The sequence below is a fragment of the Grus americana genome, chromosome 7 (assembly GCF_028858705.1).
Source record: "Grus americana isolate bGruAme1 chromosome 7, bGruAme1.mat, whole genome shotgun sequence".
Taxonomy (NCBI): Eukaryota; Metazoa; Chordata; class Aves; order Gruiformes; family Gruidae; genus Grus; species Grus americana.
The window spans coordinates 30,762,553-30,790,233 of record NC_072858.1 but is presented as its reverse complement, the minus strand read 5'-3'; the positions used below and the strand labels follow the sequence as shown (position 1 = coordinate 30,790,233).

The window sequence follows — 27,681 nt, the reverse complement described above, 5'->3', positions numbered from 1 at the left end:
CTTTTTTAGTGTTTTTTAGCATTCCGCTGGGATTTGTCAGTATGACCCTGCTGACAAATGAACTGATGATTTCAAGACCTGCCCAGGTCTCTTTCCTGAGAAAGAGATAATTACAGATTCAGAGCCTGTCACTGTAGATACATACTTAAAGGTAATTTTTTGCCCATACATGTTATTTTGCACTTATCAGTGCAAACATTTTGTCATCTGCTCACTCAATATTATGTATACCTAAGATGTAAGTCTTAGCTGTCAGCTTTAGATGTGATTATTCTGAACAATTTTGTAATGGTGTTATTCGCTGCTCTGTCAAGTAGTTTGTGACTGGATTGAGCCTCACAAGTCCCAAAGCACATCTCCAAATGGGATCCTGCTGGTTAATTTGTGACAAAATGACATTTATTTCCTTTCTCTAGCCATGAAGGGAATGTTGCCTCTATCCACTGATTGTTTAGCTTCCAGGATTGTATTATCTCCCTTTTTGTAACCCATGCACAACTGTTTTCCCTTCTAATATGTTGAAAAGCATCATAGGGACAGATCAGCTTTTTCTTTGGTGAACTTCAAAAGCTCTTTCACTGTCAATGTTTGGAAATGAACCATACAATCCCTGTAAGAATCAATTAGGTTTGGCTTTTTGTGTGCACAATCTCTCGTATTCTGTGTATCATGCACATTTTTTTTTTTTTTGCAAATGGGTCATTCTCAGACACGTCTTGTAGTAAAAGGCAGCATCAACTGAGAGTTTTTCATCCTGTAGGCAATGTGAGCAACATGAGCAAATACAAACATTTAAAATGGACATTTCTAATGTTTACTATATATATATGAATTCTGATAATTATAAAATAAGTGGCTTTTTAATTGCTCAAACGCTTTAGTCACAACCAATTCAATGATTGTTCTCACTCATGTAGAGGGAATGTAATGGCAGATGTGAAGTTAATTTTTATTCTTATGACATTTTTAGTACAGAATCTGACCCATACCTCCCTTTAGGTTTTGCTCAGTGTTCGATAAAAAGATGAATGTTTTTATGATGGACTATGAGCTTGTTGATTGTCTTGGTAAGCAGTAGCTGCAAAATCTGATGCAGTTTAGTGTGTGACAAAGCTGAATGTCACATACTAATTCATTTGAATAGGAGCCAAGCCAATATTCCTTATTGCGGTAAAATGCCCAGTAAAATGTTTTTATGGAATTAGGATGGCAGATTCATCACGGAAATTTGGGAACTCCCATTTTGGGTGCATTGAAAATGCGTTGTTCAGATGAACAAGCTATTTATAGACATGTGGTGTAATACTGGATACTCCTTTAATCTTTTAGTAATGCAGACATTACCATATGGACAAACTGCACAGATTGATTTGAGGAGGCCTCACTGGATAAACGAATACCTTGCTTCAGTTAATTTGCTGAGCTTTTATGTCAGTGTATCAGGAAAAAAAAATGCTTTCCAGCACATAGTTTATTTGCAGTGACATATAAAATGAGACTGATGACAATAAACACAGGTTTATGGCAGCTTGTTGGACAAGCAGCTTGTGATGGTTTGGAGGGCTTTCTTTCAGTACTTCATTGCTTGTAGCCAATGCACAGCCTTTCCAATGTGCAACCACCTTTGCACATACATATCGGAGAATGCACACAGTTTCCTCTACCACTTTGCTTTCAGTGATGTACCTGCATTAATTTTGCTTAATGCCATAATGGCTTATTTAGTTTTGTTATCAACCTCTGCTTTCTCAATCTTCTGTCCTGTGAGGAACTGCCATATTCCTCCTCTGTAGTTCTCATTCCCCAGGGCATATACAAAGGCATCCACCGTTGGCACAGTCTTGGCAATAACAGCAGGAATCTGTCATGAGACACAATATTTATTAATAGGAAAATGCACTGAGGAGCCAATGGGCCGATTTTAGCCTAGGCTCTGTTTCCCTTTACCAAAGAAATGCCTGTCTCCAATGGCAGTAGCTTGCTACCCCCAGAGGGATGAGAGGTAAAAGCAATTTGGTCAGTTGGAGGCCCTTGATCAGGAAATTACAGTCTCCAGGAGAAAGAATTTAGATCAGCATTGCTTGAAACTGAGATATTTCAGTTGAGAGTGAATACAAACACTTAGGAGGAGTGAAGGGTGTGCTGTGGACACCTTCTGATGGATAAGTGGGCTGATATTGCTGTCACATTTTATGTGGGATACTGAATACCTGAGTACAGTAATGCATTTGGTGACCTGAAACTGGGCTGATTTGGGGACTGAATGAAAGTTGAAAGATTTGATTTGATATTACTGAGTCCCAGAGGCAGTCTCAGAGCCAAGACTCATAGAAAAAAGGGAAAAAAGGAGGCAGCATAACCTTATGAGTGATCGATTGCAGCTTCTGTGAGGACAGAGAAGTATTAGAAAAATGAATGAGACAGTCTCTTCAAAATTGAAAATTTTGAGCTGGTACTTGACCCTGGGAAGGACACAAAAAGCTCCTACAAACCATGAAGCAGTACAGACTGCAGACCCCTAACTGACTGCTGAAGAAAAAAACTCCTGCCTTCCTAAATTGTTGCTTGATCAAAGCAGTAATATAATGCCTGTTGTATCATTGTGCTTAGCTGTTTTGCCTTAAAAGTGGTAGATGAACAGAATGCTTTGAGGAAACAATCTACTTGTTATATATGTTAAAACAAGTAAAACCAATTGTGAGTAAATTGGCATTCTTCCACAGGAATGGAGAGAGGAGAGTAAGGAGAATGTCGTTATTTGAATTCCCTCGAGTGGCATAGACGTACCATGCGGTATTTTGGTGAAATGAACATCACATTTTCAACTGCTGCGTAGAAGCATAAAAGGCAATAGGGACCCCAGCAAATGACCAGTGTCTTCAATGGTAAACCAGTATTAAACTGAAAAACAAGAGCAATAAATTCCTTTGTGTTTCACAACCGCACACTGCAACAAGCAGATGGGACAGATCCTGTGAGACCATGGTCTATGTCCAGTAGCAGGAGAGGATTAGCCAGGATATGCTGTAGCATTGCTGCTTTGCTGTCAATGTCGGAGCACCGCTCCCTCTGCATCGAGGGCCGCCCATGCGGCAAGCCCCAAAGTCCTGTTACTGGGGGCTGGGTGGAGAGTGGCAGTTGCTCCTGGGCAGAGGTGACAAAGCACCTTATGGTACATCAGTTAAATGAGTGTGTGAGCCAGACATAGAATCCATGGCCAGTAATTGCTGCTGAGGGGGGAGGGCAATGTGTAAATTTAAAAACAGATAAAAAGGAACCCCATTTTGCTAACTTCTTAGAGTTTTTGCTGACAAATAAACTGTGTGAAGACACTACAACAGCAGTGCAACAGATGGATGCAGTGGCATCCCTGTTGTGGTAGTAGGATTCCTCTGTCCTTTGTGCTAGGGCCTTATCCATGATGTTCATGGCCAGCTATTCTCAAGTATCTTACAAATATTAATGAATAGGGAAATGATAATTTAATCCTTAGCTTTTCTGCATCATAACTAGTCTGCACAGCTACAGAATATCATAAGAAGGAAATCACACACTATTGCATAAACTCACTGGAAAAAAAAGAGACTTATAATAACAAATACTGAGATTTGTTCAAGAAATATGCAGAGGGCACATGTATTTATTCCAGACAGCTACAAACCAGTATGCCTGACTGTCTCTTTGCCGGTATAACATCCCCCTTGAGAAGTGACTGTCTTTACTGAGTGCAGAGGTCGGGCTGTGCCTGCCAGCCATCCATAGTGCCCCAGACTGTATAGCCTGCATCTAAGGAAACAGCTCATATAATCACCACATTACATTCCCATAAACCTGCCACACCAGACCGATTCCTTTGTTTCCAGCTCATAAAGATTTCTCGATTTCCTCAGCCAAGTGTAAACACAGAGTGTATAGGAAGGCCCTTCTCCTCCCCCCGGGGTGCCTGCATGTTTCCTTGCAGTGCTGCAGTGCTGGCTGACTTCCTCAGTGATAAACTAAGAGCCTGTAGCAAAGCAGGAAATAATGATCCTTCCTGAGCAAAGTTACTCTGGATAAATATTGATATGCTATTAGCAAATATTCTGCATGCTGCATGGTTTTTTTGTGACTAGATTTGGACCATTGCTGGTGGAGGGGAATCCTCAGGGTCACTAGATCGACCTGTGCTTTGACAGGGAACTGTTTACAGCACTAGGTTGGGGCAGATGTGGCTGGCTGGTCAAATCTTGAAATCTCTGAGGATGAGGTTTTCACAAACTTTCTGTGTGGCCCCATCCTGTATTGCGCGACCGTCCTACTCAATTAACACTGAGGAGCTAGCACAGAAGGAGCTGTGCCAAAGCCTTTATGAAAGAAATTGGCTTTTTGAGGACTTTGTCTCTATTGGATGCAGGCCTATTTTGGCAAGGCAGTTGCAGGGGCTGAGGAAGCTTTCTTACCTTATAGTGACCACTTTTCTTGAACTTCTGGTGGATGGACTGATAGGCTGTCAGCATGATGAAGCCTGGGATCATGAAATTGAAAATGGACAGGGCAAAAAGGAATGTGATATAGTTTCTGGAAACAGTGAGGAAAGGAAAAAAAAGAGGTTGTTAATTCCTCTCTAGGGCATCTCTGTAAACTTGCTGTAAATATTCATTAACTTGTATTTTTAAAATTGCCAAAACTAGTTTTGTCAACATGCTTTAGGTGCAGCATTTGCTGAAGGCCGGTTAAGTTGTGCCATGCTGTTATGTGTGGGATGGATAGTATTGTAGAAAATCACAACAGGTGTTTGGTTTCTAAACCCCAGCATCCCTACTCAGATATCTGTGCTGGACTGCATAAAAACAAAACCATTCTGAAAGAGTTTCAAGTCCTAAATCCAGAAAAGATGTAGCTTATAGATGAGCAAGGGAGTGGCAGAAGCCTGAGCACCAGCCTCTCCCACAGAGGAAGCTGACTTCAGCTGTTCCTGCATGCAGCCATGCAAGTCAAGGCAGCCTCAGGTTGTGCCTGTCTTGCCCCAGCCACAGGGGTGGAGATCTGTCCCAGCAACCATGATGGGGGACAGCTGGGGGTTTTGGTGTGCTGCTGAGGCCACCCCAGGTGATGGCAGCCTCCGCTCCCCCTTGGGAGCTGGCCCCGCACTCACCTGTCCCCTTTGCTGTAGTCCAGGGTGCAGCAGGTTCGAAGGGGTTCATAGTCATATTCCCCCCACCCCAGCAAGGGCATCACGGACCAAAAGGCAGCAAACAGCCATGCAAACACCATCATGGAGATGGCTGTGCTCCACTGCAGCTTGCTCCCTGTGGGAAGAGAAAAGGGGGTCTTCATGCCCGGAACGAAACCAGCGGGCAGCCCACTGTGAGGCCAGACCCAAGTGCCCTGGGCCTTAAGCAGAACAAGTTGTCTGTGTTTTGAAGCCTGAAACTGACCTGAGTCTGGAGGAATCAACCTTGCATAAAGCATAAAATATGAAGGAAACTTTTAGACTTTAGGAAACAACAAAGTGTACTTCCCTTTCGTGTGCTTTACTTCAACAAATGCTGTATTACTGCTCAGCTTTGTATCACACTGGAGATACAGCTGCTGTTACAAACATTATATTCTTGTGATTTGGGAACATGTTTAGAGACTCAGATGAGGCAGAGAGTAGAAAGAACAGGATGATGGAATAAGTAGGGTTTGAAGAACTACAGCCCCAGTGCAGGGTGGGGGTCAGATTGGAAATGTGACTATGCACACGCTCCCTGGCCCCTGCCTGCTTCCTTCCTGCCCTGCCAGGAGTGCAGGGCACGCTTGGATATTAAATGTACCCTGTTCTAAAATTGCTGCTCATCAATATATAAGTGAATACATATACACAACCTGACAACAGATCTTGTTCTAAAAATACTGCTGGTTGAATTATTTTGTCCTTAAGATCCTTGCTTAGCCTGGAACAGGAAATGTGAAGCTCAGCATTAGTAATTTTTTTCTAATTTTATAATAAAAATGATCACTTGTACCTATCTCATCCAGTTCCATAAAATACCATAGGAATAGGTCAATGATTGAAATGAAAGACAGGAAACTTCAGAAGACACAGGAAGTATTTCTTCATGGAAAAGGCAGGCAGGCTTCCCTGCTGCTGCAGGACATTGTGTTAGCCTCACTGCTTGCATGTAAAAAGGCTTGGATAATTTTGTTATCAAGGCTAACGTCCATAATCATGCCCATGCTGAATAGCCCATGATGCCAGCTGCACCAGCAAGGAGCACAGTGACTTTTCATACTACTCTTTTCTAATCAAATCTCCCATTAGGGAGAAGTAATGATGTAATTTTCACTGAGGTTGAGAAGCAATCTTTTTGTCTGCCCTTAACAGCAGCATCATGACAGCAGGCCGGGAAAATTCAGGCCAATTCTGACCTTTCTCAGAAAGGTGAAGGATTGGAGGTGAGATGTGTGAGGTGAGGCCCTGCTATGGGATCAGACGTGGCTGACTCATGGGTAGAAAGCATGTGGGGGCCCGCACAGGCTGGAGATCCCCATAAGGCAGCAGCTCTGGCAAGGACTGCAAACTCTACAGTAGTTGTTTTGTGTTGTACTGACCTTGTGTATTTTAAAGAAGCATAATAAAGTAGGTGTGTTAGTGAAATTGCTGTTTTATAGGAATGCTGATTCTACCTCTGTCCTTTTTCTTATCTTCCAGAGGTTCTCCAGGGAAAAAATCAGAGTTTAAATTACATTAAAAATCAACTTGGAAAAATTGTTTGGTGCAGGTGTTCAAAAGTTAGTTATGGTAAAAGAAAGGTGCACACATTGCAATTTAAATTTCAAGGAAAAAGTAAAGAAAATTATTAAATGCTCCATTTTTTAATATAATAGTGTATAGGGTTAGTTACAAAAAATCTATTGATTTTTAGTCATTTAAAACATTATTTTTTAATAATTACTAATGAAGAATGATTAATAATGACTAATATCTGTCTTTTGTATGATTCCTATATAGAAGATATACTTTGGCTGCAAAGGCTTAAATATTGCTTTGTAGTACTGACATAATATAACTCTAGAATGAAATAGATGAAAATAAAGGAATAGTTTCTGATTTAGGGGACTAGAAATACGAGTCAAACTTTTTAGTAACTTGTAACTATTCTTAATCTCCCAGTCCAAAGAAGCAATGTAGCTGAAGTTGTATCTTTCAGAATGGCATCCTATTTAGGTATATGCTCAAACAAGCGTGTTAGAGTTGTTACTCATCCAAGGTTTCCGTTCCATTTGTGTTCTACATAGTGGTTCTTGTAGCTTGGCTTTACACAACTCTACCTTGATATTCAATCAGGACAAAGCTTATTACACAAGCTGTCAGTATTTTTTTTGTGTTTCACATATTCTAGCAACATAGAAGGCATTATCAAAGGCAGCTGCACTGAAACCTGGATCTCAGTTGTGTTTCTTTTAAACCAAGCTCATGCCCAAAGTAGCTTTATTGCTTTGGGAAGACAAATTTGTAAGTGCTAAGCCCTCTTGATGTTCTGGAAAAAAAAAACCCAAACCAAACCCAAACTAAATCTTGGGGTTTTTTTTGTTTTGCAGCAATTCCTGTAAGATAGTTAATACCAATTATTTTTTTGTGGCATCTTGTGGCAGAAACTCTGCTCTCTTTCCACCCCATCCTTTCACTTCATGGACTACTGCAGTATCGTGAAGGTCTTAAATCATGATGGGCCCTGACCAAGGCACTCTAGTACCACTGGGTCCTAGCCACACACTGGCACCTTATGGACCTTTGCACATAAGGAAAAGATCCTAGCATTGACAAAAATTGCCCTCAACTGCTAGGGCAGTGTTGGTGGCATGCTGAAGGCAGCCCGTGGGTGCCTGCACTGACAGGGGGCAGCTGATCCAGCTGCCTGCATGTGTGCATGGCGGGGTTGGTGGAAATCTCACCTTCCCGGCTGTTGCCTTGCACAGAAAAGCAGGGGAAGCTCTTGATCCACTGGCTCCCACCACGTCTGGTGTCTTTCATGCTCCCCAGTCTCTTGGTGCCATGTCTTTAATCTGGACCCATGTGCTACCAGCTGGGGTGCGTGCAAGCAATAATAAAGTTGTGAGGTAAAAGGAGGAAAGTTTATTTTCATTACTTCTCCATCGGTGTTAGGTAGGGCACACCATTTTCTTATTAGATGTGGAATAAAAGGACCATGCAATAATGGAGTCTGGCACCAGGCATATCTCAACAGCCTGCATTTGGAAATCTCATTTCTGGGGCTGAGTTCATATGTTCTCTCTCCTCACATTTAAGGAGTTCCATTTTGGACACTAGAAAAGGAGAGAATCAGAACTTACAAATTTAAATTTTACCTTCTGGATTTGGCCTTTTGCAAAATGAGACTAATGGTGAAATAGTCCTAGTGAAATCAGCTGCCTCCAGAAAACATTTAATGACACATCTGAAGTAGCTAAAAATGTATGAGTGTAATATTAAACAAACATGATATTATTTTAGTTTTACCCAGAAAAAATACTTTCAGTACAAGAACAGTGAAAGAATCATGCTCCGTTCACATGGCAAAAATGTCCTCCTCTGAGAGGGCCAACAGCAAGAGAGCACATCGAGAGCAGTTCAGTTGTTTTTGTGCAGAGCAGGCCATTGCTTTGCCTTAAATGCCTTTTCTGGCCTGATAAAATTTAATGTAATAGCCATGCAGGTCCTAATTCAGTTAAATGTGTATATATGGAGTTCAGCATATGCTTAAGGATATAATTCTTAATTAGGGCCCAGAGCTGGCAATTTGGTCCTATTAAGTCTAATCACTCTTGTGCTCTGGCTTTCTCTCCTTGAAAAGCAAGAGAGAAGCTTCTTTTTTCCATACAGTGAAATACTAATCCAGGGGATTTTAAATGGCTTCTGTAATTGCTTTGGAACAGAAAGAGGTCACTCTTATAAACAAAAAACCGCCTGTTGTTTAAAGAGTACTAAAATTGTGATGTCAAAAGCTTAAATTTTAGGAAATACTAGATGGAGCATGGAACAATCTTTTTGACTATGCTGGCCAGTTTTTAGTGACATAGTCATAAGCTATTTCTCCATCTTTAGTCTGTGGGAACATTTATGAATTTACATTTTTTGAGGATTTATAAATTGGTCAAACATTTAGCTGATTTTCACAGAAAGAGCAAAAAATACATCTCTGACACAGTGGCTATCTTTCAGCTAGATCTCAGGCTGGTGTTTAAAAGGAATTTCTCAAACAAAAGGTCAAGAGGATTTTCTAGGATGGAGGGGAAAAAAGTCCCTTTTCCTCATTCTTGGAAATAGTTGAATTCTAATGGCTGATATATTCCAGAAGAATACGGCTTGTAGCAGACTTAATGGCATACATCACTTAAAATTGGCAAAGCTTGTCAAAGACAAGAATATCTGAAAGTCTTATAAGGGAAAATATGTATCAGTCATAAGTAAAATAGGTGTTGGTATGTACTTCATCTGAAGTGCAAAAACACCAGTCACCGGTGCTCACAAGTATTCATTTTTTGTAGGAATAAGAAAGCTGCACTGTGTAATAGCTTCTTTTGTCCATATAATTAGAAAAAGCTCTTTAAAATAACCTAATAAAGGGATTTTTTTACTCCATTAATTTTTTTGCTGTGGTTATTCATGATCATAAAGCTGTCTTGGTGATTACCTCCTGCTTCAGTGAAAATGCAAGATCTGTATAAATATTGGCATTTTGTCAGGGAAAACCGGGTCTTGATTTGCAGGTGCAAGACTAGATGAAGGAAGTGTGGCAGGATGGCTGCAGTGTGACAGGAGGTAAGGACATGCTCCTAATTTGACAGAACTGACAGCTGCAATTGGAGCAAATGGTAGTTTGCTAATCTTTGAATACTGATACAACAACCTAGATTTCCTTGAATGTTAAGAATTAGATAAAACTTACTGGAATTCTACTTCTTGAAATTGAATGCTGCTGCAAAGTCCCTGCTGATTTTGTTTGTCTTTTCTCTTGTAATATTGAGAAAAGTACTGACATAAATTACCTCAGATTTTTCATTTCCCTCTAATTCTTAAATGCAAGTGTAAAATCATCTAGATTTTTTTCTTTCCTTTTCAAACTGTAACTGTTAGCTATGGTTATGAAAGGTAAAAAACTGACCAGGTTCCTTCCTCTCTCCATAACCTGCTGACAGCTGTGTGCTACCCTCTCACCAAAATGAACTGTGTGTTAGATCGAAATGCCTTCAGCAAAGATGTCTCTGTGGTAGATGGCTGCCTGCTTTCAGATTGCTGACCCCCTGGGATGTCCACCAGCTGCCCTCTGCCTGCTTGATCCCAGCTCCAGTGACACCTCCCAGGCTGCTGCTTCCTTCCTTCCTTGCTGTGTTAAGAACATAATTCAGGACATTTTTCTCATTTGAATGGTGAGGGAGGGAGAACTAACAATATCTACCTTGACATAAAATGTCATCTTCTGTCCTCAATACTTGGCTATTGATAGACAGCTTCCTCAGAGTTTGCCCTTTCCTCTTTCACTGTCAGGCACTAACATAAAACTGCGTCTGTTTTCTCCTTTTCCCCTTACTGATCAAAATTTGAAATACAATATGCTGTTCTCCCATCTTGCTAGTGATTGACATTCACACCCTTCAGACTCCCCACCTTTTCTCCTCTTATTGCATACTTTAGGCTACAGTTTTCTGTAGTTCTCTCCTCCTTGCTGTGAAAGTAGTATCTCATAGGCCCCAAAGCCAGATTAGGGGATGAAAAGCGCATTGCCCAGCATGGTTGCCTGGGGAGGAAGAAAGCAAGAGAAGGAAGAGTAAAATGTCTTGAAACTCTAGAGGCCATACTATTTTCTTCAATATGCCAATCAATATCAACCTGTTTTCTGATGAGTGACTTGTCTAGTTGTCACTGAGGGTTGTATTGACTTCCACATTTAAAAACTTGGTTAATTTCGAGGATGTTGGTGAATATATTTGTGTTACTAGCATCCAGAATGGCTGAAAAGTCCCATTGTTTTCTCGTCATCATAGTAATTTCTCACATTCTTATCAGATATTTCTTCCTTAGAAATATGGATAGTGGATAATCAAGTGTCAAGCTGAGGAATGCCACAACAAAGGTTTTCCCAGAAACTGTTAGGACATAACAAAAACATTGGGGATGATGCAATTGAGTCTGGAAGGAGTACCAGTCCCTGAGGAACGAAGATAAAAGTTGATAGCTTTGTTTTTTAGGCAAAGGTATTTCATACCTTCTGTACAGGCATGCAGCTCACACCAGTGTCAACAGGAGTTTAATGTATGGATTGAGAACACAGTATAGCCTGTAGGCTTGGTATATCAGATCTATGAAATATGATTTAATCTTCCTCGCAATCAGCATGTGAAAGATGAAAGTAGAAGTGGCTGGTTTTACTGGAATAGCCACAGAGCACGGGCTTTTAAAACTTCTGGGTTTTTGTTTTTGTTTTGTTGTTCAAAATGTTCAGTAATAGCAGCAATGTTTGGCCATGAGTAAGTAACAATTTGAGCAAAGTAAAGGATCTTGTGTCCTTAGGGTCTCTCTGCCTGTGCTCTTAATGTAGTATGCTCTTGACTGCATGAGTGCATGACACGAAAGCTTTAAAGTCAATGTTGCAGAGAGTAAAATGTCTTTCCTCAGACACGCTTGTTTTCAGGCTCTCTTGTAGAATACAGATGCTACTCTTCTAGCTCCAAACACATTTTAGTGTCCAAAGGATGTTGGTATGGATTTAGCTTACAGCCTGCATTATTTGGGGCCTTTGCCTGGACATGAAAAAAAACCCCCACATTGCCTTGCCTGAGCTGAATTCTTCACAAAAGTTGCGGAACAAAAAGTCGGCAACCTTTCCACCTTCAATGGGATCATCAGATTGAACATGTTCGCTGTGTGCTCTGGGTGTGTTTTACCACTTGCTGCTTTAATCATATGGAGGCCATGCCTGGAAGGTTGTCTGGATGCTAATGGTGGAGGGGATTGAAGTGTTGCAGCTCAGTGGTTTCTTCCCCAGCCAAATTTTACACTTTCGTTTAGAAGATATGTTGTAAAGTGGTCTGGGCAACCTGTGGTTTAGCACAAGAAAAGGAGGGCTGCATTTGTCTATCAGACTTGCCAAAGGGACACAATTTTTTTGGGAATGGTACGGTCACGTGGGGCTCTCTGGACTCCTCCCTTCTCTGGAAAGGGCCTGGCTTTAGCAGGAGACACGAAAGCTGCAGGTCTGCATGGAATGACCTCATGCATTTCTCCCAGGTGGCAGAGCTCCCATGCAACTGTCAAAATGGCCAAATAGTGCAGATTAGGGCATTCCTAGTATTATGGAGTGCTAAGGTGTCCTTTCAGAATAAGTTTGTATTTCATATCACATATCTTTCCCTTTTTCTAATGAGGGCCATGAGATTGTTCACCCTCTGTTTGTCACTCAGTCCTTTCCTAATAATTTTTGAAAACGTTGGCTGCTTAGAAGTAAACTGGAGAGGGAAGTGGGGACTGCCAGGTACTAAGTTGTTGCATTTACTGTGAAAGTTGGTGTTTGGGGAGAGGTGAGGCCCCATGAAAGCACCCATAACGTAGTCAGCACAAGTCTGTCTTACTACACAAAAGCAAACATAATCCCTGTGCACTATATTCACAAGAATGCAGGTTTTGCCAGTTCCAGTGCTCACAAGGCTGCTCGTTTGTTTTACAGCTGATGATAATGCCCCTTGCTGTGCTTCCCGACTTCTGTGCTAAGAGAGTCCAGTTATTCCCCCGTTTTCCCTATCCGCAGTGGTGGCTGGAGCACAGCCGGAGTCTCAGCACAAATCCCAGCAGTCTCCGCAGACACCAAATCCAGCTCAGCACCCTAATTCAGCAGAAATCTCCACTCATTACATGAATATATAAATCAGGTACTGCCAAAGTTTGGGAGGTAGTTCTATGAAAAAAGACAGAGCATATCTGTCTCTATAAATCCATATATTAGACAATCCTGTCAGTCTCTCTTTCTCACCTAAATCAAAAATATTCTTTTGTAAGTCCACAAAAAAAGGCAAATTTATTTTCCTGGGTTGATCTCCCTGTCTAATATTAGATTTCCATTAAATCCAGCTAAGGTGTCAGAGCTAGTTAAAAACTAAATTGCAAGAAAAAACAAAAAATGGCCTTCATGAAGACAAGAAAGAGAACATATTCCTCCTCTTAGCAGTACTTAAAAATAGCTCTGACACTTTTATTGAATCTTTCAGATAATTTGCTCCTTGCTTGGGAACAAATGTACCGAGTTCCACTCTTCATAAGGGGGCCTGGAACGTAGCACAAACTCCACAAATGGCTCTTGTGCCCCAAAGTGCCTGTGTGTCACACAGCAGGGCTGCTGAGCTCTGTCTGCCCAGTCGTACCTCTGCAGAAGTGCTTTGCTGTGGGCTCTGTTCCAGCTGCTGTATCTGCAGAGGCAGCTCTCTAGCTACATGAAATTTATCTGTAATTAGTAAACTCTGCATGGGCATGAAGATCTGTTTGCTACACAGCAGGGTGTTGGATGGAAGCCCAAGGTGCATAGATTTTTCTTCAATATGAAGATTGGATTTTGTTTGGGACACTGAAGATTATTTATGGAGAGGCTGAAAGCATGGCAAGAGGGTCAGGACTTGGATGTGACCTGAAAGAGGAAACATCTCCTGAAGGTGGTTGATTAGTGCCCCCTGTATGGGAAGAGGTCCTTTGGAGAGATTGTTTATATTTGCTTTATCTCCAGTGTGTAGGATAAATAAACTTACATATAAGATACACAGATAATAAATATGTGCTTGCTTTGATTTTCTGAAATCTTATATAATCTCATAGCAAGATCTGGGTAAGGTTGCTAGGTAAATTGTAACCCTTACTTGTACAGTAGTGATGATACCGGTCCCAGGCGACCGCAGCACTGGAGCTAATGCTGGCTAGTGCTGTCAAGAAGCCCTGGAATCCATGAATTTGACAGCCGTTAGAGCCATAGGGCCAGTATCTGTCAACAAACAAGGAATATTTTAAGAATATTATAGAAAAAGGTGAAGACATGTTTGGAAATTGCATTAACAGAAAGGGTAAAATGATAGCCTGTGCATGCGCTTTCTAAGTCTGAGAAACATTGTGAAAGCTGTTACTGTGGTTGGCTTTAGGTATTTGCTAGCATTTATATTGTTGTGGTGTCTGATATAGTACGACAGCTATTTTTACTCTTAATATGGAGAAAATAACCCTGCATTTATGTGTGGAAAGTTGGGTTTTTTTATTTGAAATCTACATTTCATCCAAATATCCATATCTTCAAAATTTGCACCCCTGGCAGCAGCCAATTTGTCAACATGTGAAAGTAGTAAATGAGTAATGGACTTTGGAAAGTCAGTGTTCACTGTGCAACAGAGTACAAAAGCTCACAACAAATAAAATTACTCCTGATAGCAAGATCAAGGCCTTCAAATGTCTTTGCAGACATAGAATGAAAAGAACCATGAGGTCGTCTCATGTAGCAGACATCTGCCTTCAATATCCTGGTCACCCATGGCAAGGAGCCATGGCTTTTTTTCTCTCTGTGTTCATCTAACCTGACTCTTATGCTCATAAAGCTGGCTGTGAGGTGGAAATCTTCAGCAATCTCCTTTCTCATGTATTTACAGAACACTAGTATAATTCATTAGGACACTACCCCTGGAAATCCCTCTGAACAGAAGATAGCTGACTTCTTGGGAGGCTGGGAAACTTCTGCTCCCATTTAAAGGAAAAGGTCCTGCAACTGTTAAAACCAAGTTCATTTCGATGTATTGACCTTAGCTTTTCAGCTCCAGTTCAGTAAAGGCATCTTTATTTACTTCAGTAAGACATATGTGAAACAAGAGTCACCTCTACAGGATGTAAAATAGTGTTGAATAAAGCCTCATTGGAGCTTATTATTGACTTGCTAATTTGCAAAAATGTTTTAATAGCCATTAAGAGAGAATAAAATCGTCACATTCTTGAAATGTATTTCTGTTCTCTATTAAAGGTATTTCCAGGGCTTAAAAATATGCTGCTTAGGTGGAATTATTCATCAGCTATTTTATAGGGTGGTGAGGTTTTTTTGAGTATGGTTTGCTTGTGATTGCCTGGTGGAACTATATAGAGTTTCAGTATGCTGTTTCAGACTGAGAGAACAAGAAGTTAGGTGGTATGCTAGAAAGAGAGTCATTTAATTAATTTGACCTCTTAGAACTTAAGCTGTTAATTTTCATGTGGTTCTTCTGAGCATCCTTTAGGAAAAAGAAGCTATACCTGAGGAAGCTGGAAAAAGCAGCAATGAATGCGTTGATGCAGATCCCACAGTCGGCCAGTGCAATGCTGAGAACCAGCAGATTGCTGGGTGTTCGCAGTTCTTTGATTTTTCGGAAAGAAATAATTGTCAAGCCATTCAGACAGAAACCAAGCAGGGCTGAAATACAGAATTGTTCAGTGTGATTCAACTGGAAATGGAAAATATCTATAATGGTATTTCTGTTTTTTTTTTAATGAGAGAACAATAATTAGTGTGGAAACTTATGCACAGGGAATATATCTGTAGTGGTCACAGTCCGCACGCAAGTTACAAAGACTTTCAGGAGAAAAGTCATAGGTGACAGCTGAAGGCAATGCTTCAAACTGCATCAGGGATATGGCCAGTCATGTGGAGCAGAAATGGTTTAATCTTATTTGTAAGATTTTCTGCCTTTTATTTTCATAGAGAAACCCGATTGCCAGGCTCCATCCAAGGAAATGTGGGTCAGAGCGAGGGAGATGCAGAGGAGGCAGCTTCAGAGGGGCTGACAGCCAGCACATGCTGCTGGCGCACACGTCTCCAGGCCTGTCTTTGGTAGAGAAGCGGGTTGTGTTTAATATCAATTGTAACATTCTTTTGTGTTTAAGTATAGAAATCCCTCAGCCGTGTTTCAGTCAGCTTGCCTCCCTTTGGGTTTCTGTCTAAAGTTAACCTAGACAGTGCTTGAATCACACCAACTCAATCTTATTACTGCCCTTCGTCAATAGACTATAGATGGAAAGGAATAATCTAATTATAAAAAGCAGTCACTGATAGATTTAAAAATACAAGGTAATGTTGGTCCTCAGAGAGGAACATCTAAGCAACCCCAGCTATTCACCCAGCACAGAGCTGTGTCACCCTGAAACCCATTCTTCACTGGTTTAAACTCAAGCTTTATCCTTTAATGTCCTTTTCAAGATGACCTGAATTATTATAGCTGTGATGAGGCTCTGACTCAACATCCCATCTCTAAGTCTCAGTTAGATGAGAGGCAGTATGTCTTTTTCTTTGTGTTCTTCTTGGAAAGAGAAATGATGTAGCACAGGAAAAAATCCATATCCACAAATTCTGTAAAGTAGTATAGTTACTTATGCGCATTGTCTTGATTCTGCAGTTACATAAGGTGGATGATTTTGTCTAGTCAGAAATCCTGCTCCTACCTTAATTGCATTAATGGCTGATGGCATAACCATAGTAACAGCTGATGTGCGTCTTTCATTACACAACATACTTGGAGAAATATTTGGAGCCATTGGAGATCTGCTGTTCTTATTTCCTCCCTGCCAGCTTACCTCCCACCCACAGGGTAAAGCTGCTGCCAACTCTCCCAAATGCAATCAAGCTTTTAGGAGAGGTATGTAGTGACTGTATTTAGAGTAGAGCTGAAGAGTTATTACTATATCAACTTTTTTCTATCTTTCCCCTGTTTTTGGAAGCTCCAGGCTTCACCCCACTTTGCTTTCTTGAAGGCCAGCATGAGTGTACAAATAGAGAACTTACTAAATTAAAAAAAAAAAAGCTTTGAGTTTCCATTTTTAGAACAGCAAATGTGTCCAGTTAATAAAGTGAATGCAATGTTTTCCTCTTCCCCGGCACTTTTTTCAAACTGCACTTAGAAGATGCAACAAAAAAGGAGATCTTCATTGCCTTTCTCTCAGAGTCTCTGAGAAAGTGAATTAATCGAATCATAGAATCACAGAATGGTTTGAGTTGGAAGGGACCTTAACGATCATCTAGTTCCAACCCCCTGCCATGGACAGGGACACCCTCCACTAGACCACATTGCCCAAAGCCCCATCCAACCTGGCCTTGAACACTTCCAGGGAGGGGACATCTGCAAATTCTCTGGGCAACCTGTTCCAGTGCCTCACCATCCTCACAGTAAAGAATTTCTTCCTAATATCTAGTCTAAATCTACCCTCTTTCAGTTTAAAGCAAATAATCTTTAATTATTTAGTTTGATCTTCCAAGTGAGACAATAAAGTATTATTGCCAATCCGCTGGGCACATTCTGCCTAAAACCCTATAGAAAATACTTGTGCTTAGTAAAACATAAATATGTTAGACCACATGTAGTTTTAAGTGAAGGTTACCAGGAGGTACTTTGCTTGGACTTCAACAGCTGCAGGTCCCTGGCAGGCTGCAGCCCCCAGGCACAGGTGGGTGGGTGGGCAGGTGAGGGCTGGTAGGGCCTGGTACCACAACCAGCCGTTCCCCAGCAGGACCCCAGCTGTCAGAGTCTGCCAGCACCCAACACTGTCCCTGTCCTCCTGCTGGTTCTCACCCCTCAGTAATGAAGTGCAAAGTCATGCCAGGCCCTGCCAGGCCCTGCAGATGGCTTAATGGCTGTTGGCCAGGTTTAGCCCTGAACTTTCTGTTTAGGTAGCAGCTTGCCCCTGGGCCAGCAGTAGAAGCTTTTTTCTCTCTCTTTTTTCCAGGGAAGAGTTTCTGACACAGCTCTTCCAGCTTGCCTTTGCAGGCAGATACAATTCTGCCTTCCAGCTGAGCTCGCCTGCAAGGAGAGGGTGAGCATCCTTTTTTCTCCCATGCTGCACGTTCGTGGGGTGAGCTGATGGGCATTTATCCCATTCTGATGGTGCTTACAGCTTCTCTTCCTTTGCTGTTGGGCCCCACGATCCCTGCAACCCCATCTGAGCAGCACTGTGCAGGGATGGAGTCCCAGGCCCTGACTGGGATATAGCTCAGAAGAGACGCCAGTGACTGACACCAAAGTAATCCTAGCTACAAGCTCGTCCTTCACTAGCTGCCAGGTAGACACAAATTCAGTTTTGTTGCAGTCTCTCAAAGTGAGTGGCTCATGCCTTAAGAAAAGCCCACGTTGGCTAAATTAAATGAATACGGTCTCCTACCTCAAATTTTGCTTCCTAACACTGTGAGAGCTTTTGAATCTCATGCAACTATATTTCTGTTTGTTACTTTTACCCAACAGCCATTAATTGTGGCACTACCAATGCAATCTGGATGCATGCTAGGAGTTAACAGGGTATTTTGGACTTATCACCTTTGATTATAAGACAGCCATCACAGCCCACAAAACAAGCAGCCCAATTTTATTGAGAGATCATCAGCCATTTCAACATCCTTGCCCCAAGGAAGATAAATTGCTTTTAAAAGTTCACAACAAAATCTTACATCCCAAATTCTTGAAAGAAAGCTAAGTAGCAAGTACTTCCCCACCACAGGTCAGCTGTGTATACAGAGCAGATCTTCACTGCAAACAGCTTGCAGCTCACTCTGATTTACTCTCCAGAAGTACTGGTGATGTGGCCACAGTAACCGCTATAGGTCTGGATCAGCATACCACAACTGCTGTTTGCTTCAATTTTCCTTCCCCCTCCCACCAGGAATAAAAGGGGCAAAAGTCTTATTGCTGAAGTCCCGCACTGAGCTTACCTTCTACCAGCAGGGCAGTGCCGATAGCAAATACCTCTAATTCAGTGAAGCCTTCAGGGAGAGGATATGCAGTGACCATACTTGCGATAAAAATGCCAACAGATTTAACCTCTGCCCTCTGTTATAGCTGTAGGGCTGCCTTTTCTCCGGATCCCTCGTCTTCCACTAGCCCAAGGCTTCTTAAAGGAGCAGCTCACGTGCACACACATGCTCATTATTATATAAAAGCTTTGGGGCTTTTACTCCCACCATTACAATCCTTGCAAGAATGTTATTAATGATGGGACTAGCATCAACCCACACTCCCCCTTCCCCTGCAAATCGTATTTCAGAGACCAGCAAAATGAAAGCATTCATTGCAATTACAACAAGTTCTTTGTAGAGACAAGATTAAGAACCCTGTCCAGTTAATTCTGCAACACTGGAAAAGAATTAAAGGTTGTGGAATGAAGGAACACGTAATGTATAATTGGAGAGTGACCTGAAAAACAAAGGGGCACTCACTGAGTTGGTATTTAGGGGAAAAAGTATGAACCAAGAATTTCTGCAGCATATAGGTCTTTCCCTCACCCATTTTTTAGAAACTGGCCAGTGTATTTTTCTGGCAATAACTATTCTGTATAGTAATATATCTCCTCTTCATAACCAAGACTTAAATTGAGATGCACGCTGGCACAGCCTAATTGAAGGAAAACACTTACAAATTACTGATTTTGGGCCCCAGACATACAAGGACCTATGTGAGTTGCCCAGTGGTGAGCGATCAAGGGAATTACCTTACTGTCCTTTTGGAGATGTTTGAGGACTGAGGTCTTGGTGTAGTGTGGCTCTGGAGTATGTACAATGTGCAGCTTGTCCAGCCTCCAGATCCTTAACTGCCAGAAGACTTCCCACCACAAGCAAACCACAAGATGGAACTGAGATGTGCATGAGCCTTTGTCATTTCCCAGCAGTGTCAATCATTTTCCTTTCATTTCTTGTACTACTGATTGATTAACTAACTCTTGGAATTTGAATGCCTGGATCCTGCAGAATCGAAGACAGCAGCTTTCATAGTCCAAGTGAAATAAATGATACTTTTTAAGCTATACAACTATTATTCATGTAGTTTTAAACACCTATCCATTAAAAGTGAGCAACTTGGCTATACTTCTCAATTTTTAACCTACATTTAGAGTAGCAATAGCTATAATAACTACTAGATAGGGTTGTGGGGTTTTAATCGTACTTTATTCCACCCTGTGTAGTACATTTGTTTCCTTTTTCTTCACTTCTTATGCCTTACTGCTTTTCCGCAGACCTACTCATTGCCTTAACAACAAGGTGCCACTAGCATGATAGTTGCTACTTTGACACATAACTTTCTTCATCCTCATAATCCTACTGCGAAATGGGAGCAAAAAGGGAGCTGAAGCACAAGGGATATTGGCTTCCCCCAGCTCAGGCCCCACACTGTGCTGACTTGGCTCTTGGTTGATTGAGATGTCAGGCAGAGTGAATTTGCTCCAGATAAGGCCAGAGCTTGTTCATGATTCTCCTGACTACACAGTGGAAGTGCATTCACAGTCAGGGGCCTTGGTTGAAGACAGTGGTGGATTTTTTGCAGTTTTCCTGAAGTCTGTGCTCACAGGCTGTGATGCCCAGGAGAACTGATCAGAGCTTCAAGGCTGTTGTGAAATGATCTTGCTGTGTTTTGTGATTTCTGGCATTCAATTTAAAGCTGGTTTTGATGTAGGTAATTGCCTTGATGGATACGCTCTTGGATTTTGAAGCAGGATTCAGGAGGGCATGATATTTGTTAGGCTATACATATGTTTGGTTTAAGCAGAGCAAAATTACATTGCACCACATAAATCCATCGTTATGTTTGTCTTTCACTCACCTACATGTCTTGATGACAAAGAAGGTGACAGCCCTGCCTCCTAGCAGGGCAAATGACTGATCTAAGCCTGTGTTTTAATAGTGATCCATTGTGTGTTCTTGCAAAAAATTAGTGCTAGATCTTGTAAATGTGCTGTAAATCTTTTTAGTGTGATTGTTTTGAAAATAGATGGCTCATTGTAATGCTTGTCAACATAAAGCCGCACAGCTCTTCTAGACTACAGATAACGGACACAGATACTGTGTGAATTGCCCTCATGAGGGCTGCCAGGTACTTTTGGTTGCCTGCCACTGTACTTCACCTTCACTCCCAGGCAAACCTCCCAAATGTGTTACACTGATGGTATTTGTGGTGTGTATACTTTGCTCATTCCAAAACTATTTTTTCCATTAAAGTCTACCACAACCCCTTTGGATTTAGCAGATCTTTATTAGAATGAATATTGTGAACTTGTTGGCTGCTTTTCTTCAAGTGTCTTAAAAAAATTCCATGTCTATACCTTACTTACTTTATCAATGCTGAGTCTAATAACACAAGTCAGTCACAGGCAAGCATTTCAGTGGTGGTTCAGTGTCTGACTCGAGAGAAATTGGTATCAATAGAGACTTAATGCATCAAGCTCTCCATATCTATTTTTGATGCTGTGTTAAGCTGAATTTCTAATAGTTCATTGGGATAGTATGGGATGATGTGTGGTCCAATATGGCTGCTAAATTCAGTTAGTTACAAAGGATTTTCTTCAAGCCAAGAGGAGGTGTAAATGAGGAATAAATTATTGAGTTTGATAGAATCTACTGATGATAGATCTTTTCCCAGTTGGTAAAATAAAGCTGCATTTGTTTCCTTTCCCTCCTTTTTATGTAAGACATAACCTTGCATTGTGTATTTCTGTGAAGTCAGTGAAAACATGCAAAGGATAACAAGCTTGCCAAAGACATTTATTAACTCCTTAAATTATGAAGTCTTTAGCGTTCCCTTTCTACTTTATGCACTCTTTCAATAGCTACTTGCTGTTTCCAGCTTCAGGGGAAAAGGTCTTTCACTCAACCTGATGTTATCTTGCAACTTCATATTTTGAATTCCCACTGATCTCTCTGCATCAATAAAACATCCATTTCATTTTACCCTCTCACTTAGGAATACTTCACTGGTTACTAATCTGTTTGCAAGGAACACACAGAAAAAAGGTTTGATAGGTCGCTGCCAGATGTCCCCGTGGATTTCATAAGACTTGGATTTGGTGGGAGCATATTAATCTCTGTAAAATATGCATTGGTACAAGCACAACAAAAAAAGGTGCAGTGCAAAGATAACAGAGCACTCATGCACTCTGAATTTTCTCCAAGCAATCAATGCAGATTACTGACATACTTTTTTATATTCACAGCAAGTACTTTGCTAAATTGATGTATTATTATTCCTCTGCCTTCCTAATCCTTTCTTCTGAGTCAGGTTTAGCCAAATTGTCTTTGAATTTTTATATTCAAAAACACCTTTAAATGACAAACTGCAGCATTTCAGCAGAAGCAGGCTGGGAATACAGCCACACAGGACTTCAGTTTGATATCACAGAGATGAGTGGTAATCTTGGTCCCCATGGGAAATGCTTCTCATCAAGGAAAGGAAATCAGAAAGCATATTGTCTGGAGAGCATCTAGTCACGGTTGTGTAAATTTGTTTTGATTTGGAAGCAATGATTGGGAATACACCCCAGACCATAAATAGGCACCTGGCGTTGGCCACGGGAGAGGCGATGCGGAGGACAAGCCCACAGAGCAGCATGTGGACAGGCATCAGCCCTTTGGACAAGCCTGCGGCCATGCAGTAACTGTTCTCCACGGTCTAACAGTGCCTCAATCTGATGTTCTCTGCAGCTGCCTCCAGAGCTGTTTGGTGGAAGGAGTAGTGGTGAAGGCCTGGGGATGGCCAGGGAGGGTTGGGGGAGGCAGGAGTCAGTGGCCGTGCTTTTAGGGGGTGAGCGTGGCAGCCCCAGGGCCAGTGGGGAGGACGCAACAGTCTCCAGAGTGGGGCTTGTGATCTCTACAGACAGGATAGGGGCCAGGAGTGGGAGGTGCAGCCTGTGCAGAGGAAGGTAGAGGAAGGGGCTTGTTTGCAAGTGCAGAGAGCCAAGATCAGGGATAATATCCAGGGAAAGCTCCTCGGTCATGAGGAGCCAAAGTGAAGGAGCTGTAAATTCAGTGGGAAGAGGGCATCTTCAGAGTAAGAGCCAGAGCAGTGCTGTGTGAAAATCCCTTCAAAAAAGATGCAGCGCCCTCATCTCCTTATCAAATGTCATGTGTTAACCTTGTGCTTGTCTACACAAGGATGCAATACTGCCTGGGTCCAGACAGTTGTTCACACCCGTGCCATGGCCTGGTCTCCACACTGCGTGGCTGCAGAGGACCAGGCTGCACTGGGGCTGGCTTTCCTGCACACCACTGCACTTTAGGCATTAGAGAGATGAAACTTGCTGTAGAGTTGAGAAGCGTCACCTTTCCTTCCTACTGTTTGAATTGCCTCTCTAGAGACAGGTAGCTTAATTCATAGTAGACTGAATACATGTTTGATAAATATATATGTATTCACTCAGGCTAGAAAATTAATGAAGTTACTAGAACATTAATTGCATCCTAGACTTCTCAGTCATGATAGTTATCAAATATGTATAATTGTTGCCTTGATCTGTTACGTGTCTCTCAAAATGGATTTTAGACACCTATTAATAATATGTTTTGTTTTCAGTTAGCCTACTAATTTTAGGGTCATATATATGCACAACATAATGAAATATGCTATCTCTCTCTGCTGAGTAGTGGCATATTTCAGGACTTCAGAGGAGAAGGCAGTCCTACAGAATATAGGATATACCTGACACTGTTTGTTTAGTTTGCCCTGTGGGGTTCAGGCCTTCCCACAGCATGCAGAATAATAATTCTTTGGTGAATTAGAGTTCAAAGGCCAGTACCCAGTTCTCAAAGGAAACTCTGCTTTCAAGACAGGCTTTAGTTGTATTCAGAGAGGATTTGCACACCAGCTCTCTTTCTGTTTACTATTGCTCTTGTAAAGAAGCAACGGGACTCTCTCTGAACCATTCCTCAATGTGTTTATGCTACTGACCATGCATGTAAATAACCTTCTAGGCCATGTATGACAAAAGCACCTCATTTTTCCTGTCACTGTGGTATTGTATATCTTGCTTGTCTTAGTAGTCTTCTACCAGTGTCTCTCTGTAGGGATTTCCCCAAAATTTCTGCGGTACTTCCCTCACAAACATTACTTAAGCCTGAATTCCTTGACTTCAGTATAAGATCTGTGTTTACATGGAGAGGGAGTCATCACATGTAAATTTTTCCATATCAAACCCAAATGTGCTAAATATCTAGTCTAAGCTAGGCTTTCTCTACTGTTACTGGAGGGAATGGGCAGCTCCCAAGCATCGCCTGTCTTAGGGAGGACAAATTGTGCTCTGGAGACACCTCTTCCTCTTCACTGACTGTTGAGAGAGCCCAGGGGCTACTTGAGATCCATGCCTACCTTTCCGGTGGCTATAATAAGGAGCAGTCCAATCACTTATTCCAGAACATAAAAGATTTGGGGCTTTCCACTTCTTTTGAAACTTGAAGTTAACTACAGTCATTGCCTGCTCCTCTCTTCTTTAGGCTTCTTTCTTGTCCTGAAGGCTCCTATGGAAACCTGACCAAATATACACTGTTTACAATAGAGGTATCAAGGCCTCTTGTGTAATCCAAGGGCACTTTTTAGTGCACATTAGGGACAATCAACAGAACTATTTATAAACCACACCTGTGAATTTACCAGGGCTTTCCCCCACATTTCCTTAAAATAAATGTTACTGTTTTTTTAAACTTGCCTAATTGATTTAGCTTCTGTTATCCAATCCTTTGAGCCCAGTGTAATAAGCAATTTCTTCAAACTGAGTTGCCTTTTATAATAGAGTGGAACGAGACTTGTAAAAACTACATTATGTTATCTCACAAAACAAAATTAATCATGATGAAGGCAAAGCCTTCAGTTGTGCTTTTGTTGTCATCTCTAATGTGAGAATGTTTCTGAAATAGTGTTTGTTTTGTAGCTAGCTAATGAAGGAAGAGAGGAGTTTTCATAATGTGGCATTTCAAAATGATAGTTCCAGGCTCTCTTATTCAGCTTTTACTTAGTTTAGTCCTGGTAATGTTTTCCTTTTTACAGGAAAAAAAAAAAAACAACCCAATCAGTTCCTGAATAGAATCTTTGGTAGGCAAGTCTTGATTTGGTTGAAATCTTGATTAGGAAATTGCTTTTCAGACAGACAAAATATATGAACTGTATGTTACATAGATATCTTACAGGTAATCTACCAAGTCAGAAGAAAAGAGAATGCCCAGGAAACAAATTGTTTTGCTTATGTTCCTCCAGCAAAATGAATTAACCTGCCAAACACTTTGCATGAGACATTGAAGCAAATATAAATGGTAATTTTAAAACTTTAATGGGTGCATTTATTTAATAAGGTAGAAATGCCTAGAATTATTGAGGTAAAATACAGACACTGAGGAGTAAACTGTCAAGAAAACAAGAAAAGCTTGGTATTTTTTCCAATATATTGGTAAAAAAGTTTAATGTCCCCTATGATAGCTGATTAAACTCTCTCCACATGGCAGAACCTTCTGAGGACCTTGCATTCTGCTTCACTTCTTTGGGAATTCCTTAGGGAAAGCCTTCACCAAAATTTCATCTAGTTATACATTTATTGCAGGCTGCAGAACAAGTGCTACCTCCTGCTATTGCTTGGAGCATCAGCCTTCCCCATGTTTCTTCCGGTCTGAGTGGGACCGTAGGACTGCTTTTGCCCTAGCAAAGATCCTCTGAAGTAAATTGAGTTTCTCTGAAGACAGGTCTGCATGGGTTTAATATTGCTGTGTCTGCAGGCAGACAGGACAGGGAAGTCAGTGCTTAGAGGAAGCCCCTGATCATCATAGACTTCCCTCATCTTCCCAGGTTTCTTTCTCACTCTTATCTTGGTAAGGATAGGTCATCAACATTAGGGCAGTTATATATCTTCAAAGGTTGAACAAAAGAAGGATAGGTGGTAAAGCAAATTGGAAGGACCAAAGTGTGGCGTTTTTCCTTTTTGCCCTTTTGTGGGTCAGTAGGACAGTTGTGGGTGTGAGAGGCTACCTGAGGCATGCCTTGCTTTTCTGCTATTATCTCCCCAAACTCTCCCCCTCTTATTTCACAAATAGTCATATTTGGAAAAAAATGTATATAATAAAGCATTTAGCCCAAGAATAATCAGAATAAAAATAAGAATAATTACACACAGGCAATGTAATTATCCTATTATGATCCCACTACATGCATATATATACCTACATTGCATCAATGAAGATAACAGATTGAGAGGATAAGAGATTGAGAAAAATAACGTTAAGAAAATAGAATACATCAGGGCAAAAGGTTCCTTTTCCCTTTCTTCCTACCTTTTCTCCCTTCTTCTGTTTTCTTCTTTTTTTTTCTATGTTTCTTGGTCCCTGTGTGCAAGATGTGACTTGCAGCTTCCAAGAGGTTTACTAGAACTGCCACAAGGGCATGTACTCAGCCTGCAAAATCTTGAGGCTGTAGGTAGGTAAATCAGAATAGGAAAGCTGCTGGTTATCAGACTGGAAAGAGGGCAGAGGGTTGCTGTGCAAAACATTATGCTCCATCTGCATTCAGGAGCCAGATAAACAGTGCCGGAAGCATAATTCTTCTTGCATGCCTGAGGAAGCAAAATAAAACAGGCACTGTTTCCTAAGCAGAGGTGACTCTGCAGGGCTTAGACTAATACTATTAAGGTCCAAATCAGAGAAGGTTGTTGCAGTCAGCAATATTACTGCATGACCCCCTCTGTCATGCAGCTAAGGATGCTAAGGCCAAAGTTAGCTGATTTTGTTAAACTGTAGGAACCTTATTGGATTTTAGGGAATGAAGGTACAATAGAGAAGAGAGCCCAGGAATATAAACCTAAAAAAGCTTTACCCATTTAAAATACCTATGTCAGATATGATTATGGTATGTCCAGTCATCAAAATGGACCACAGTGGACTGGTATGTGGCTGTGGCATCTCAGAGAAGAATAGTATTTTCTTCTATGAGAATGATGCTACTGGACATTACATTTATGCAGTTCTAGGTGTATGTTTTGGTAGCTCTGTGGGTGTGAGTCTGTGTATACAGACACATAAATCCTTCTCCAGTCTTACTCACTGTGTATTCGGTTTCCTTCTTTAGAAGACTTGTAAAAATTCCCCTTTAGCTACTATTCTGATCAGAAATCAGTCAAGAGCTTATGGCTAGCAGACCATATGTATTATTTTTTCTGTTCATGATAACTTAAGCTTTAAATCTATATTTTTATATGTACATGTATACATGTATGTATGTATGTACAAGTCAATGACAGACTTGATTTATTCATGTGTTTCTTTCCCTAATCTTTGTGTCATGTCTTCTTTGGCTGTGCTCCATTAGAGAAACAGGTGTGGGTCTTTTAGAGTGCCTATGCCTTACTAGAGCTACTGGGCATTGTTTCAGTATAAATGTGACATAGTAAGCACTTTGTAAACCATACATTCCAGTAGTGAGAATTTGCTGCAATGCTTCTCTTTTCCTCCTTTTCTCTCCCCCTTTCCCCACTACTAGCTGTAATGTCAAGAGATTTGGCATAGCAAAAAGCTGATAGATGATTATGGCATGTATGAGTGATACTTGTTTTGAGCTTTAAAGGTCTTTTTGTGTGTGTAACAAAACTAGTTAGAAACATCAGTATCCTCAAAAAGATTCACTCTGTGCAACTTAGCTGTGTTTTTCACATTTGTGTTATTTTTTTGACATTACTTTGATGGTGGGTTTATGGTAGTTAAAGCATTTACTAACATGGAACTATGCATTTATTGTTTTTGGGTGGAAGCATCTTCCAGCTTCCATCTAGTGGGCAAGACAAGTTCACTCTCTCATTAGTGCTCAAGACTAATAGTCTCAAAGACAGGTTTGCAGAGGGCTTTTAAAAAAGAGATAGATAGTTCATCTGCTGTTTTCCCTCTGCAGAGGAGT

The 27,681-nt window shown here is 41.2% G+C and overlaps 1 protein-coding gene across 3 annotated transcripts; it reads right to left on the bottom strand.

Moving 5' to 3' along the window:
- Positions 1-1,562: 1,562 nt before the first annotated feature.
- Positions 1,563-18,801, bottom strand: RGR (retinal G protein coupled receptor). Of its 3 annotated transcripts, none has more exons than XM_054832290.1 (7): positions 18,708-18,801; positions 15,264-15,428; positions 13,867-13,992; positions 5,135-5,288; positions 4,440-4,557; positions 2,788-2,901; positions 1,563-1,861 (listed from the first exon to the last, which is right to left on the bottom strand). In XM_054832290.1, the coding sequence occupies exons 1-7, from the start codon at positions 18,784-18,786 to the stop codon at positions 1,718-1,720; spliced, it is 900 nt and encodes a 299-aa protein (XP_054688265.1). In that variant the 5' UTR covers positions 18,787-18,801; the 3' UTR covers positions 1,563-1,717. The 3 variants fall into 3 exon arrangements, with proteins under 3 accessions (XP_054688265.1, XP_054688266.1, XP_054688267.1); XM_054832291.1 differs by having other exon boundaries at positions 13,867-13,988; positions 15,272-15,428; XM_054832292.1 differs by lacking the exon at positions 2,788-2,901 and having other exon boundaries at positions 13,867-13,988; positions 15,272-15,428.
- Positions 18,802-27,681: the final 8,880 nt, after the last annotated feature.